This window comes from Typha latifolia, chromosome 3 (assembly GCF_019914945.1).
Source record: "Typha latifolia isolate L0001 chromosome 3, TyphaL0001v2, whole genome shotgun sequence".
Taxonomy (NCBI): Eukaryota; Viridiplantae; Streptophyta; class Magnoliopsida; order Poales; family Typhaceae; genus Typha; species Typha latifolia.
Window position 1 is genome coordinate 3730126 of NC_133088.1, and position 15681 is coordinate 3745806.

General features: G+C 37.3%; 1 protein-coding gene across 1 annotated transcript; it reads right to left on the minus strand.

The window, feature by feature from the left end:
* Window positions 1-4197: 4197 nt before the first annotated feature.
* Window positions 4198-4740, minus strand: LOC140783528 (uncharacterized). Its single transcript, XM_073130433.1, has one exon. It carries the CDS (start codon window positions 4738-4740, stop codon window positions 4198-4200), a length of 543 nt encoding a protein of 180 aa, XP_072986534.1.
* Window positions 4741-15681: the final 10941 nt, after the last annotated feature.

Sequence of the window (15681 nt, forward strand, 5' to 3'; positions counted from 1 at the left end):
GAGCGAGCGAGAGAAAAAGAAAAGATACTATAAAATATTGGACAAGTCGCAACTAAAAACAGTGTGTTTTTAGGGCAAATATACTATTGTGACTGGATCTTTGGACAAAAGAAGGGTAGATCATGGCGACAAAGAAAAGAAAAGAAAGGTGGGAAGTAAAGGCCAAACGGAGGAGCATCAAAATGGCCGCACGATGTTCGCTCGGAGGACAATTATTTAGAGGAGGTAAAGATTTCGATGCCAATTTTTAGCTAGAAAAAAAAGGCTGCAGCCATGATGATTCCACAAAAAGCCCAAACAGGAGAGCTATTCCTTTTATCGTATCTTTGATGCCTCTTTTAGGTAAGGCAATTGGGTCTAAGGATGGATCATGGATTGAGATAAGTCCTACGTCTAGGCCACAGAGATTATAACTACCACTAAAGAGGAGTAGGAACCTTTTAAGCTCACAACTCTCTCATTGGATCCGAGGTTCTTCTTATTATTTTTTTTATTTTTTTAACCAAATCTGCTCACTCTCAGATATATATATATATATATATATTTTTTTTTTTTTTTTATGTCGATAAAAAAAAGAGAGCCTATTTCACTGTAGCTGTCAGTAAAACACAACGCTAATATGTTCAGCGTCTTCTTCATATAAGACATTTATCTGATTAGTATTTTATATGTGTCAAGACATAATTGAATCTATTCGGGTATTATTTCAAAAAAGTCTAGAAAAAGCGTTGATAATAAAAAAAAATTAAGGCTAGTTTTATAAAAATGTTGATAGGATGATGCCATGCATGCATGTCTATACCATTTATAGAAATGTTTATAGAAACTTGGTAACAGGTGACAAGATTTCCCTGTTTTATTTATGTTGGCTTCGATTTTCGAGTTCTAGAGTTTATTATTTTTCTAATCTATAACAGTATTGTCGTTTTCCAATTCAAGGATAAGCATGGCAATACCCAAAGTGGAAGACAACAAGGTTCCATATATAGGATGATGCCACGTCTATACCATTTCCAGAATGTTTGTAGAAACTTGGGGACAAGATTTACTTGTGTTCTTTTATATATGTTGCTTTGAATTTGGAAGAGAGAAGCGTTCTGAATTTTATTATTTTATAATCTATAATAATATTGTCCGTTTTCATTTCACGGATAAGTATCCCAATAGAGTAAACCAACCCCTACCCTAGTGGCAGAAGAATAATTAAAGTTCTAACCCTCATGCATTAGATTAAGGTGTAGTGCGGGTATAAATACAAGTAATATGGTTTTAACTTTTATTAACGTGCTGACATCTAATAGAACCATAATTAACAATATATATATATATATATATATATATATATATATATAGACATAACTTTTAATATATATAGGATAGAAAGCAATTTTTTTTATATATTTTTATTTATTAGCCTTTCAACATTCTGAGATTCTCAAATCACGAAAAAATAAATAAATAAGTAGATAAATATAGAGTACAATGGTCACTCCTTGGTAGGGCCCTCGCCTCCCTTCCCTTCCACGGGAATGCAGCAGTCAAAGGCACAATGATCCTTATGATCCACATTCCTACCTTTAATTGGAACTGATACTTTGTGGGCTGTGGCCATTAGAAGCAACTGTCCAAGGAGATCCCAGAGAGGGGATCGGAAGAGCGAGGGGCGAATTAATAGCAACAACGGGGCAGGCAGGGAGATGCGGATCGCGTGTCGAAATCTGGACCACTGGAACCCAAAGCTACGCACAAAGTAAAGGAGAGATGCTCTCCTTGACACAGTTGCTCAGAGGACAACCAACACAACACAACACAACACAACACAACACAATGAGAGAGAGAGAGAGAGAGAGGCAAAATCTAGAGGAAGGCAGATCTGGGCAACGTCACCCGAATCCACGGGCCTAAGTAAGTGTAATTATCTTTCCCACTTCCGGCCCCCAACTCGATGATGGATGTGACTCGTGGCAGATATGTCAAATCCCCCTCCATTCAACAGGAGTCCGACAACAACCAGAAAGTCATCACTTCCATTCTCTTTTGCAAACAAATATATTTACGATTAATCTCTCTCTCTCTCAGAAACTTTGAAAACTTTTCCAGAAAGGGGGGGTTAATGGCAATTGTAGAGCAGCAGTCGGGAAGGAGGGTGGGGGATAATAGTAGTAGTAGTAGTAGTAGTAGTAGTAGTAGTAGTAGTAGTGTGTGCCCGAGAAAGTCCACGTGACGTTGATGGCTCTTGCAAGGGAAACACCCTTTCCAAGTACAATTGTTTGCATTTCATTAATAATAAAAGAAAAAAGAGAGTACAATCGTGTGCAAAGTGGGAGGATAGAGAGTTGATAGCATTCTTCAATCTATGACAAAAGAAGTTAATTTTATTAACTCTAATTTAAATAATTATTATAAACAAAATTATATGGTAATTTAATGATTTAACTTAATGGTACGATTGTGTCTTAAAATCTAAATAATTATCTATATTTTTTATTTTATAGCAAAAATTATCTTTTTTTAAGGCCTAACTATTAACGAGAAGGCCATATTTCTTAGAAAGACTGGCTCATTTCTATCTATATGTCTAGTCTATTATTAGCATAAAGATTGAGTCAGATCTATTTGTCTAATCTATAATTAACATTTCACCTTATAATTTATTTTAAAAAAAGAGAGTACAATTGTTTGCAAAGTGGGATGATAGAGATAAGAAAATTTGTTTCTTCTTATTTTATTAATAATTATCCATAGTTTCTGTTTTATAGTGACAATTACTCTCTTTTAGGTCTCGCTACCGAGTCTTAGGTTAGGCTTAACTATCGAACTATATACGTTGGAGAGAGTTAACCTACTTTTACCCTTCAAGCTCACAAGTTTAAAGATAAAAAGGAGGAAAAACAAGTTTTCTTCACTGTACTAAAATAAAATTTCTCTCTATATAAATAAAATAAGGATTGGATAGATAGAACTTAGAACAAATTAAATGATCGACCTAGAGTAGGATTAGATGAAACAACTTGCTGGGTGGGGAATTTAGCTAGTCACAATCTACTTCATAGAAAGTGGATACGTATCCCATCGAGGTATATATATAAAGTTCACTGTCGGATGTGGAAGCATCTCAATTACCTTGTGGTTGCAACCATGCTTGGAACCAATGGCTCTCATAAATTTCCTCAACTAAAACATCTGGGACCGCATGATTAAACTCAGATTTTTAGTACAGTACTGCCATTAACGTTACAATACGAAGCATTAATCTTTTACAGCGATCGACCTAACACGGCGAATGACATATGATAAAACTTTTTACTCAGATAATTAAAAGAAGTCCATGTTCTCTGAATATATCGGTTACATGAACAGTAAACAATCGTAAAAATATAGTTATTATACATCTAAATTCTTAGGCCTCAAAAAAGACTTGGAAGGGTTTTGAATTCCTGCTTATGAAAACGACTTTGCCTGTTTAAAACAAACAGTTAGTAGATCAATTATTTAACCCAAAATTACCAGGAGAGAGAGAGAGAGAGAGTGAGAGAGCTGAGGATCTACTATCCAACCAGGTAATGTCAATTAAGAAAGAGAGAGACCAAATCTAATATTCTTATATTCACCTTGAGCTTAATTTTATTCGATATTTAGGGAAGAAAAGAACTGTGAGAGAGTTGACAGTTTACCATCTACGTCCATGGGTGATAGATAGATAGATAGATAGATAGATAGATAGAGAGTCGTTAGTCTCCCATAGGAATGAAATGTGTGAAGAGTAAAAATATAATTGAGGGATGGAAGTGAAGAAGGCACCAAAGGGCACAGGGCACAGGCACAGGCATAGGCACAGGGCACAGGGGGTGGGGAGAGGGGGGGAGGGGAACATTGATGTAACAACCTCCCAGAGAAACGTACACCCACTCCATAACACCAACCGCCCCCACCCAGCAAACACAAAGCTACCTCTATCACATGCTCATGTCTCTTCTTAATTCTGGGCCTCCTCTCTATCGCCGTGAGAACCCCCAAACGCCAACGCCAACTCCGAACGATCCAAATCCAATAAACACCACCAACTAACATTACTAACACATGGATCAGATAAAAAGGAAAGGAAAAGAAAAGATAAGAGAAAAAAAGAAAAGAAAAGAAAAGAAAAACTTAAAAAATATAAGCAAAGAAGCTACAAGGATATATTTTACTTTTTTTTCAGAGCCTAAGGGAGAGGTCGAGGTGGCTGTCGTCGGCGGCGGGGGAGTTGGTGAATTCGTCGACGACTACGGGCCGAGGGTGGGACCCGCGTTGCCAATTGAGCAAGTCGATCAGCTCGTCGTGGGAGGAGGTGGCGGTGGTGGGCAAGAGGGGGAGGTGGGAGTTGAAGCGTGGGACTCCGTAGGAGGCGAAGGCATCCGATTGGTCGAGAGCGCGGCAAGCGTGGGAGGAGATGGGGAAGGGGGGAGGAGTTGGGCTCTGGGTAGGGATTGGGGTCGGCTGCATGTAGAGGTGGGCGTTCCACCCCACGCTCCGCTCCTTCTTGTGGGCGTTTTGGTGGCCGCCGAGAGCTTGTGATTTCAGGAACTTTTTGTTGCAGAAGAGGCACGGGAAGAGGCGCACGTCCTTGCCGTCGCGGCAAGGAGACAGAGACGAGGACGAAGTCGGCGACGAGGAGGAGGAGGAGAGGGTGAGGGCGAGGTCTACTGGAGAAGAAGGTGCCGGTACCGTTACTGGTGGTAGTAGTGGAGAAGGTTCCATGTCTTACTTTCTCTCTTCCCTTTTTTGAGTTGGGGTTTCTTTTGTAGGAGGGGAGTGGACTTTGGCTAGCTAAAAGAGGGGGAGGTGCAGTGGGGGAAGGGGGGGATTGAGGTTATTATTGTTGGTGTTGTTATTATTTATTTATTTATTTATGTGACACATAGATGGACATATTTGGTGTGCTCATGATTGTGAAAAAAATGACCATCGACTGCTCGCTGAAGGGATTTCATAGACAGCGAGGAGTTTAGTGATTGGGTGGGTGGGGAGGGAGGGGAAAGCCAAAGGACACATGCAGGTCCCAAAAATAGGCAGGAATAGGGGCACAACTATTACCAAACATGAGTTCGAAAGAGAATTCCTTGATTCTTCGAGTAAAGAAAGCAATTATTTATTTATTTATGGCATATGCACTTCCCCACCCCGCCACCCCCACTTCCTCTATTACTCTATTAGTAGAGTTCCCTACTAGTGGGCCAGGGGTTGAGTAGGAGGTAATTGGCTACGGAACAGTTGTGGGTCCTTTGTTTAATCCATTTCTTTTTTTTCTTATTATTATTATTATTATTATTTGTTAATAAATAAGGTGAGCCTGAGCCCGGGAAACAGTCGTTACCGTACAATTGAGCAAATATAGTCGATTCTTTAACTAGATGGGAGATGGATGCTATACCACCACCAGGAAGAATCGAAACTTATATCCCGCCCTGCCCACCGGGACCCTCCAACATAGGCATGTGACGTCTGGTTACTCCCAAAGAGTTGGTAGTCGTAAATATGCATCAACTCCTTTGTGCCACATTTTTATTTTTATTTTCTATTTTTTGTTTTGGGCATCTCCAAAGGAAAGTCTCACAGCAATCATTTTGTTCTATGATAATTAAAGAAGAAAAAAAGAAAGAAAGAAAGAAAGGAACAATTCTATGGTCAAATCATATCAGAATCAGAAATGCGGCTAGTTAAAGCCAGAAACTCTTAAAATCTAGAGTAAGATATTATACCAATATTTGCTGACAACAAATAATACCAAATCAGTAGATTTCCGACGTGAATTTACTGCAAGATCTTGTATATCATAACACAGTTAGTATATCATGTGATAGAACTGTTAGGCAAAACATAAGATCAACAAGGACTAGTTTTTTGTTGTATCAAATAATCAAGTGGCTTTGATGACACTAAATACACTGAAAAGCTTCTTCAGCTGTTTGGGCTAAAGTAGCTGATACAGAGATTTCTGCTAGTCTTCAATGCTACTACAGTGACGGGTGGTCCTGCTTGTACAATAATGACAAAGGCAGTTCTCTGTTCTTGAGTCAAGTGCTTTACATGACAAACTCTGTTTGTTCTGTAAAGATGGACTGACCCATCAGAGATGCCAACCAGATTGAGACCATATTTTCGTTACTCTTATTGACGGGCAAAACGCGTTACCCTGCAATGCTCAATAGAAAAAGAAAAGACAACACAAATCACATGATTAGGATGGAAATCAGTGCATATATTCTTAGGTTTCTACAGAAGTTGCACTAAATTTAGGAAAGCGCAAGCCAGACATAAAAGCATATGAGAGGAAAAGAATTTGAGCAATCATAATTGTAGTTTTTAAGTCACAGAAAGAAATGCAAAGCTCAACAAAGTTTACTGCTAGTCAATTTCCCAGCTCCAAGAGATTGCCATGACTATAAATAGAATTTGAAGAGGAGTTGTAAACTGTCAGACTACATGACAGTTTCATCACTGTTTAACATTGCTTTCTTGAGCATAAAGGACCAAATTATTGATGTGGGGAAACAGAATGCAAGTGGGGATGGCCAAGAAAGGCAAGCTAATATTCTCAAGGAACAGAATGCAATTTGCATAGTTGGACTTCACTGCTTTATTCTTTTCATATACAACTACACCACATGCAGCAACTTATGTGTAAACATGTGGACCTTAACAAACGGGCACAAGCCTTATCCACAAACAACAGGAAACATCTTATCTTAAAACAAATTGATCCACAAAGATATAAACTAAGGCCAGAGGATCCCCAAGGCAGCAACAAGATTTCAAAGTACTGTTTAAAAGATTAGCAGATAAAATTAAGAAACATAGGGAACTGATCTAGATTTACAGTGAGCACCAACAAGTACATGAAACCACTAATCAGTGAATTGAAGGGAAAAAAAAAATAGACACTGTATGAATATACTATGTCTATAAAATTCAACCACTAACAATAAAAATAGGTTAGCTATATTATTCAATTACTATGAGTATACAACAAAAAATTAAACCTTAGTGCCATCACAGCCTGGTGCCTTCTATCTTGTATGCAGCAAATGTTGTTCTCAATTAGTTTCTGGTATTTTATCTCTGGCTAACATTTGTTTTCCATGTGGACAGCTATTCTGGTTTGACTGTTGCATCAACAGATCTTGTACTTCCTCAGGTTGACAATCAGTCCAAAAAAAAAAAAAAAAAGTAAATTCTTTTGGAGTCTTCTCCTCGGCTTTCTCATCTAGCCAAAAGCCTATATTACTAGGAAGATAATTAGATGACAATGGTGATGATCGATACATACATACTCACATGCACACATGCACTCTTCAATTATTTCTCCAAAATTGTAAGTGAGAGTCGTATATCAACAATGAGCTCTCTATATCATATATTGACACCATAGATTTCAATCTTCAAATATAGTAAATTTAACGTCAAGAAAACCATAATTTTCAGGCATTAAAATGAAAAGAGAGATTTGTTAAGGGTACATAACTTGCTAAGAGCTAATATAATCACAGTAAATATATGAATTTCCAATTCTGTATGTATCATTCATCATGGCCCCTCTGATGTAAGGGTAGAAGGTAGGATATTTTCAGGCTATAGTATTTTCTTTTCTTATGCCATGAAGATGAAGAGTAATTAAGTATCTTTAATTTGGATGGTCTAACATTGACTTTGCACTGCTGACTCCAATAAACTAATAATTGATGGAAAAAGGCATGATAATACAAAGAACATGTAAGCTAGAGAATTTTGCACACTATTAAAGCACATATTGTAAACTAGAGAGTTTATGTAGCCTTCACTTCAAATATAGAGGTTGTAAATTCAAAATTGGGATACTTAGCGTGTTAAATAGGGTCTAAAAGACTTACATGTGAAATCATGAGCATTTATTCCTATCTATCATGCACTAAATCATCCTAACAATACGATATTATTAGAAATATAGTGCATAATGTTTGAATTACTTGATGCATAGGCAACAAAGCACTGGACTTATGGTTCTTTGGTATATAGATATTTTATATCAGATGCGACTACTAGATTTTAATTTGCAATCTATAGTTTATTCATGTACATAAGCTTCTTCTGATCTCCTTACTTCACACCAAGTGTGATAGGATCTTATCTGACTGATCTATCAAGTAATACCACAACAATTTTAATAGATAAAAAGAGAATAAATTAATAAACCTAGCCCCTTGGCTAGACTTGAGAGAGGAGCTAAATACTCTATATCTTTTCCTAACTCACTTAAAGCAACCCATATATAGTCTTCTGATCAAACTAATCACTTAACGAAAGAAAATAAATAAATAAATCAAAACCTAATCACTCTTAAAATAAATTAACTTAACCAAAGATCTGGTCATCGGGCATCAAAATGCCTGGATGTGCGTTCGAACGTATTGGAATTTATTGCTCTTGGCCAAAGGTATCTTGAACTCGTTGACCCAAATCTGATCAGACTCTTAAAATAAGTTAACTTAACTAAAGATCTGGCCATCGGATGTTCGAACGCATTGGAATTTATTGCTCTCGGCCAAAAGTATTCTAGTATTCGAACGCTCGGCAAGTCTTCTGCTGGTTCGCCTCCTCCTGCACTAGCCGCTTGTTGTGTTTCCTCTTATTAGTGAATTGAAATGGAGCGATTAGACTTCAATTCCTATCACTCCCCTTTCCTTGAAGATGAACTTTGTCTTCAAGGTTGAGATGTAGAACTGCTGCTTCAAATCTTCAAAATCGTTCCATGTAGCATCATTCAATGACAATCGTTCCCATCAATTGGTGGCACTCTGTGACATACGAACTGCTTGACCCAAATCCCACAGGTTCCTGCTATTGTTGGTGGTTTGATTTGATGCCATCGTTGCCATCATCATCAAGAATACTCCTGCTCTATGACTCCCCATTCATTGAATTCACTTTTCTCATTTGTAGGCATGCCCCTATATTTCCTTGCAGCTGGTACTTCTTTCCAGCTATCTTAAAGTCCATTGTTAAACTTCCGTAATCAAAGGCAACCTTCCCATACTTTGCAGCCATTGCACTCTCAAGAAAATATCAAAGCTTTATAATACCAAGGGATACATATTGACAAGGAAGCAATATCCTATATTCTCTTCGCGTCAAGATAAATCTCCTTACACTCCAGCCTACTTTCATCAGCCATTAATATGAAAAATGGGTAGAAGGCTCTATCTTACCCTGAAGCTGCTAGATGATCGACTTGCTCACAAAATTATTAGTACTCTTCATTGTCAATCAACACTGACTCTAGCCTTCCTTTCCAAGATCCTGCAATCGTAGAGTTCACGGCGTCACACACTCAGATAAAACATACAAGGTCATCTCCAGTGATTCTACCTCGTCTGTTAGGGTGGCTCCAGCCGCCTTCCAATCCACTTAGCGCGAACGGAAGACTTGTACAAAGTAAGTTATCGAGAATGAACAGTTCTTTTCCTTTACATTGATGTCCATAAACAAACTTCTTGTCACAGATAAAGCATAAGCCTCTTTCTTGTCGCTCTCGCATCCACTAACAAGTCAAATGCTGAAAATCATTACCTAGAGGAGTCAAAGGCTATACCGCGCCTACCAACTGAGCCCCCATTGGACTCAACCCAGGATCTTGCTGTCCGCGAGTATCGTCGGACTCAACCTCGCAGTTAGCATGGGCAGAATCCCCGGTCATCAATCTTGCATCTGCCTTGTTCTTACTAGTAAATCCTCGTGCATCAGTGCTAAGTCCATAGCATGAGCTATCGTCTAAAGTTTGAAAGGTTTCACTTTCAATTGTATCTCCTCTTGTAGCCCTCCTATAAAGCAAGCCAACGGCGTCGACTCCATCCATATATAGACTCTCGAGGCTAGTTTATTAAAGTCATTCTTATACTCACTGATGGTCATGGTTTGCTGCAGTTTTTTCAAGGATTCATCAAAATTATCATATTTTGATGGCTTAAAACTCGATGCTAATCCCTAGCAAACTCTGGCCAATTTGCTATAAAGCTCATTAAACCATTGGAACCACTGCAATGCCTCATCTTGTAGGTGGAGCACAATAACTCAATAAGCCTCACCCTCTCTGCTGGTTGTGTTCCTTGGTAGACAAAAAATTGCTCTGCATTAAATATCCAACCTATAGGTTTGAGAACTTTAGAAAGTCTTCGACAGATGACTCAAAACTGAATTCCTCCAATTTGGGCGCGCCGTCAACCGCTCTAGTAGGAGCGGCCGCCAACCTCCCCTCCATTTTGATCCATGACTTGCCCCCTCTTCTCGCCCGTTACACGATGAGGAGGTGGCCACAAAATTTTCAACCTATACCCGAATTCAAATCGAACTCTTAGTATAAATATAAAACCCTAACCCTAAATTCTCTTTTCTCCCCACGCACAAACCATCTCCTTTCTCCTTGTTCTCTTCTTCTTCTTCCTTTCTTTCCTGTTGGAGTTGCGTTGTCGGATCGGAGAGTCGGAGAACTGGTGGAGCAATCAGAGAGCATAACTCAACTCATCGGTGAGTTATTTCCCACCCCACACATTTAATTAGAGTCTAGTAAAGTAGATTGTAAACACTTAATGTTGAATGACTTTCTGCGATAACTTTAATCTCTTTCAACAGTTAGTGAAAGAGACATGATGAGTTTATTATATAGTAACACCTCATATTGACCATTAGAGAAAAAGATAAGATGTGTTTATCACATAGGAACACTTCCTGGTGATCTTAATTGGATCAGCTATGATGAAAATGTTCGAGTGCTATCTCGAAATGACTTTTGGATGATGTGGATTCACAGAGCATAACTCAACTGAGACATATGATATTATTAATATTGAGACACTTAATATAATGATAATAAACATGTTATGAGATATGACTTACACTATTACTCCTTGTGTAGTTATTATTATTGTTGTTATAAGCATGCTTAGTGTATATATTTATATTATATATTGTTGCATTTAGAGATTTTTTTTAAATCATGTCTATGACTTTTGGATTTATTTAAATTTTAAGTGGATTTTACTTACAGAGCTATAGTTGATGGCTAATGGGATCTCTTTCATAATATTTTAGTCACGGTTCCCACTATGGGGATCGAAATCGGTATTGGTCGTCTGAAAAAATGATACGTATCAACCGTCGATCACTCGTATCGGATCGGACTATTTTTTAATTACGTAAAGTTCTAAATATTATTTTAAAATGTAGAAAATTTTCTAAAAAATTAGAAAAAATGAGAGAAAAATAAGAAAATAAAAATTTCTCACATATGAAGTCTAAAAACTAAAAAAATGTATTAACTTACTTTAAATTCAAAATTTTGATGAATATCAAGCTCCCTCTCTCCCCTCCCTCCTCTCAAAATTCAAAACTTACTTAAAAATTACTCACATAGACAAGGTTTCCATTTTTTTCTTTACTTCTTCCCCCCAATCTCTCTCCCTTCCCCTTTTCTCTCTCTCAAGCTCTCAGCAACTGGTGCTTGCTGCTTAGAGGTTATCGGATCTACTCGATGCAAGAAGAGAAAGAGAGAGGGAATGAGAAAAATTAAAATAATAAAAAACTCATTCAAGGTTGCCGAAGATCGAGGTCGTTGGAGATCTACTCGATCACCGGTGGAAGAAGTGAGAAAGAAGAGAAAAAGAAAGAGAGAAAAGAGAGAAAGAGAGGCAAGTGGAGAGGTGGGGTCCGAATCGAATCTCACTGGTTCCTGCCAGATTCGGGCCCCAGTAGAAACCAACAAAACGGCTGGTTTCAACTAGGATCGGGATTGGCCAAAATTGGAAATTATGATTTCAGGTACTGTTAGCGTGGCAACTGAGTGAGATGCACCGAGACTTTACTTCTACTTAGAAATATTCTTTTTTCCTTTCAGTTGCATTAGTTATTATATTCTAAATTATTTGATACTTTAATTTGGCTGGAGACACATTAGTGGTGACATTTATTTATTTTCATTATTGTTGGAGTATATTTATTTGGAGCTAGTTATTCATATTAAATTTCTAATTATTGTGGATTTAGAAAATTAGTTGTTGAAGCTGTGTAAGGTACATGGCCAATCATAATTCCAACTATTGTTTTGCTTGTTGATTAAGAGTCAACTTCGGCATCTAGACGGTTCTCAAACAATGTTACCCGTGTCATTGACATTCTCCCCAGCCTTGCAATAAGTTAAAGAACAAACTTTTCTCAACCGGGCACAAATGCTCTTATACCAATTGATAGGATCTGACCCGATAGATCTATCAGTAATACCACATCAGTTTTAATGGATAAAAAGAGAAGAAATCTATAAACTCTAACTCCTTGGCTAGACTTCAAAGAGAGGAGATATGGAAGATAATACTTTATTTCTTACCCTAACTCACATAAAGCAACATATATAATCTTCCAATCAAACTAATCACTTAAGAAAAGAAAAGAAACCCAAACATAATCAGACTCTTAATAAATTAACTTAACCAAAGATCTAGTTGGCGGGCGTTAGACCAGCTTGGATGGACGTTCGAACGCATCGAAATCTATTGATCTCAACTAAAAGTGTCTTGAACTCGTTCAAATGAGTGAAGTAACCAATGTTCGAATGCCAGTCTAGGTATTCAAACGCTCAACTAGTCTTCGGCTGGTTCGCGTCCTCCTCCGCTTGCCGCTTGCTGTGTTTCCTCAGATTAGTGAATTGAAATGGAGCTGTTAGACCTCCATTCCTTTTACAGTTTCTATTATCAGATACAAAGATACAAACGGTAAAGAAAAGATTTAACTAAATAACAAACTGATTAGATATATGGCATGCACCACCCTTTAGTCAAAGATTGACGCCCTTTTGTTACAAATGTGGCAGGTTCAAGGTTTGAATTTGCCTATTCAAATCAGTACAACAAAAGAAACCCTTTTGCTATCCTAGTATTAGTATTAGATAATCAAAAGAGAGGTGACACAGTTCTCATGACACTAATAAAATGGAAATCTTAAATGGCTGAAATTGCTTACAAACAAGTGCATTTCCGAAATTACATAAATATAAGGAAGCTATGTAGTGCCTAAGATTTATCATTCATTGCATTTATCTAGCAAATTTCAGATAAACTAGCAATCAAGATATCTACTTGTGGAGCCAAATTCACATCAACTCATCAAGTATACTTTTCTTAGCAGGAATGAGAAAATATCTGCATTCCGCAACCAGTTCTCAAAGCTGGTTTCTTTGTCCCAGGGCAACAAGGGGGTGGGGATGATTAAAAAACAACAGAATAAGAACATTATCTGTTGTCACAGTAAATCTATTTACATGTCAGTAGCAATAAATTGAATAATGACAACAGCCTGAAAATTTATGTAGCATGAACTACAAATACATATACTTTTTGGTGCACTATCATTTAACCAACCAGAGGATTTTTTTTAAAGAATAAAAATTAAACCGCATGAAGAAACTACAAATCATATCTATGGAAGTCAGAGATCATGCATAATAGATAGGTTATTTGAATTAAGGAACTAAAACCTATGAAGCGGACCTCATTATATGATCTGCTATAAATAACAAATTGATTGCCAAAAGATATATGACCTCAATTTAATTTATAACACCGGACTTAAATATTTACTTCATTCCACCAAGAGTTGCCTTACTCATGTATTATTAATATGCCAAAAGAACCTATTTTCACAACTTCAGCATTTGCAAATTCCAGTAGGCTCAAATGAACAGCACATTTTACTTTTGCAAGTCCTAGAAGACACTAGTAAAGACAACTCTAGAGTCTAGACTTCCTCCTATAGATAACTTAGGTTTTGGACTTTCAAACCAGTAACATTGAAGTAGATGAAAATGATTGAAAGTGGCGTATATAGATTATTTTAAAGCCTGAACTGCATCCACCCTTGAAACAACAATTATGTTCTCATAGGTCATTTATATTTTCCTGACTCAAAGTGATGTAGTTTGGCTTCCAACTATGGCTTCATAATTAGGTCCTAGTATTGCTTCTTGCATAGAAACATCAACAAATAATGCAACCAAGGAGAACTAGTATAAAATGTGATTTATATATTGAACATGTAGATAAATATTTACAGTTTACACCCCTAAATTATACCTTATTTTCACAGAGACCTCTAAACTTTTTTTTATTACAATGTCCCCTCTAAACTTTAGATCTAAGTGAAACGATAAACAAAAATGACCGAATGTGCCAAATGACTAGTATACCCTTATAAATATACCATTCAAAAAGGAGGGAAGGGAGTAAACAAAAAAAGAGACCCCACTGCATGAGTTAGAAAAAAACTGCTCTCTCTTCTCTGTACTCATCTTCTACCATCGGCCAAGAGGAAAGATTCTTTCATGGAATCCTCCTCTTTCTTTCCCAGCACTCCTTCCTCCTGCAAGCTCCTCCTACATTTCTTGTCCATCTTCCTTAACCTGGTGGAACCACTTAAGTCAATTTGATACCATTATTTTAATCCACTTAAGCCAATCTGATGTAATAGAGGGAATGATGCTTATAAGGGCATAAGAATCCTATAAATTTTTGATATGGGACTAAAGACTAAAAATTCCTTATCGAAAAATAGCAAAAATAAATGGAGCATGCTAGGATTTGACCCCAGGTTGGGTTGCTTAAAACAAATCACGTTAACCAGCTGTGCTAGACAGAATATATATAGTTATTTCATATATTATATATCGAGCCTACTCAATCCAAGCTCAGAGTGAGCTGACTCTAATTCGGCTCAATTAGAATTTCGACCCTATAAACTTAGCTTGGCTAGGCTCATTTAGAGTTCAAACTGAGCTCGCAAGCCTACGAGTTTTTTTTTGACAGCCCTACTTGCATCACATTAGCTGAGTTCTTCAGTGCATGTCATCAGCGAAAGATAATGTGCTGATTTAATCAAATGAATAAACATATTTTTTGAACCCTACATTAAAATTGTAGCCAATAACATTAATAGAATAAAGATAACCTTGGACAATCATAGGTGTAATTTTCTGTCAACGCCATAATCATCCAAGCTTCTCCTTGGCTTATATACTAGCACCATGTCAAACCGGCCAAATCCCACAACAGCGTCGCTTCATAGGAAACTCGACACCATTCTATGCCATGAGTACTTGAATCATGGGCCAAAACTCAAACATAGCTTATTTTAAAAACATAACGCGCCACAACTTTGAAACTCTCGGGTTGCAGATCTATGGATGTTGATATCTAGTTGTATAGGAAAACTATCTCGACATATTAAGTGAGTCGACTTTGCAAAATCAAAATGTCATTGGTTTAACGATATTCATTTTGCCGTTGATAGCTATCCTGCCCCTTTAATTTTCTTGTCGTTGACATGTCTTGTAACTTCCTTTTTAGTAAATAAAAAATCGGAATCATCCTATTAGTTGCGTATTTTCCTTATCTATTGTTTTGTCGTTATTCAACAAGAGTTGCATTTGCGGCTGTTTGACTTGACTTTGCAAATCGAAAGTCGAGTGTCGCTCGTGGTCTTTGTCTATCTCAAAGACTTACTCCGTCCTCCCAGTGAATTAGCCAGAATAAACTAAGACATGGGCTAGTTGAAAGCTCCAGCAACACCAGAGTGGAAGTCAAAAGCAACCAAAGTTAAAATAAATTGCATACTAGAGCAAAGGAA

Bases quoted from the DNA above. Each gene is read 5' to 3' on its own strand.
- LOC140783528 (XM_073130433.1), bottom strand. From the start codon at position 4,740: ATGGAACCTTCTCCACTACTACCACCAGTAACGGTACCGGCACCTTCT.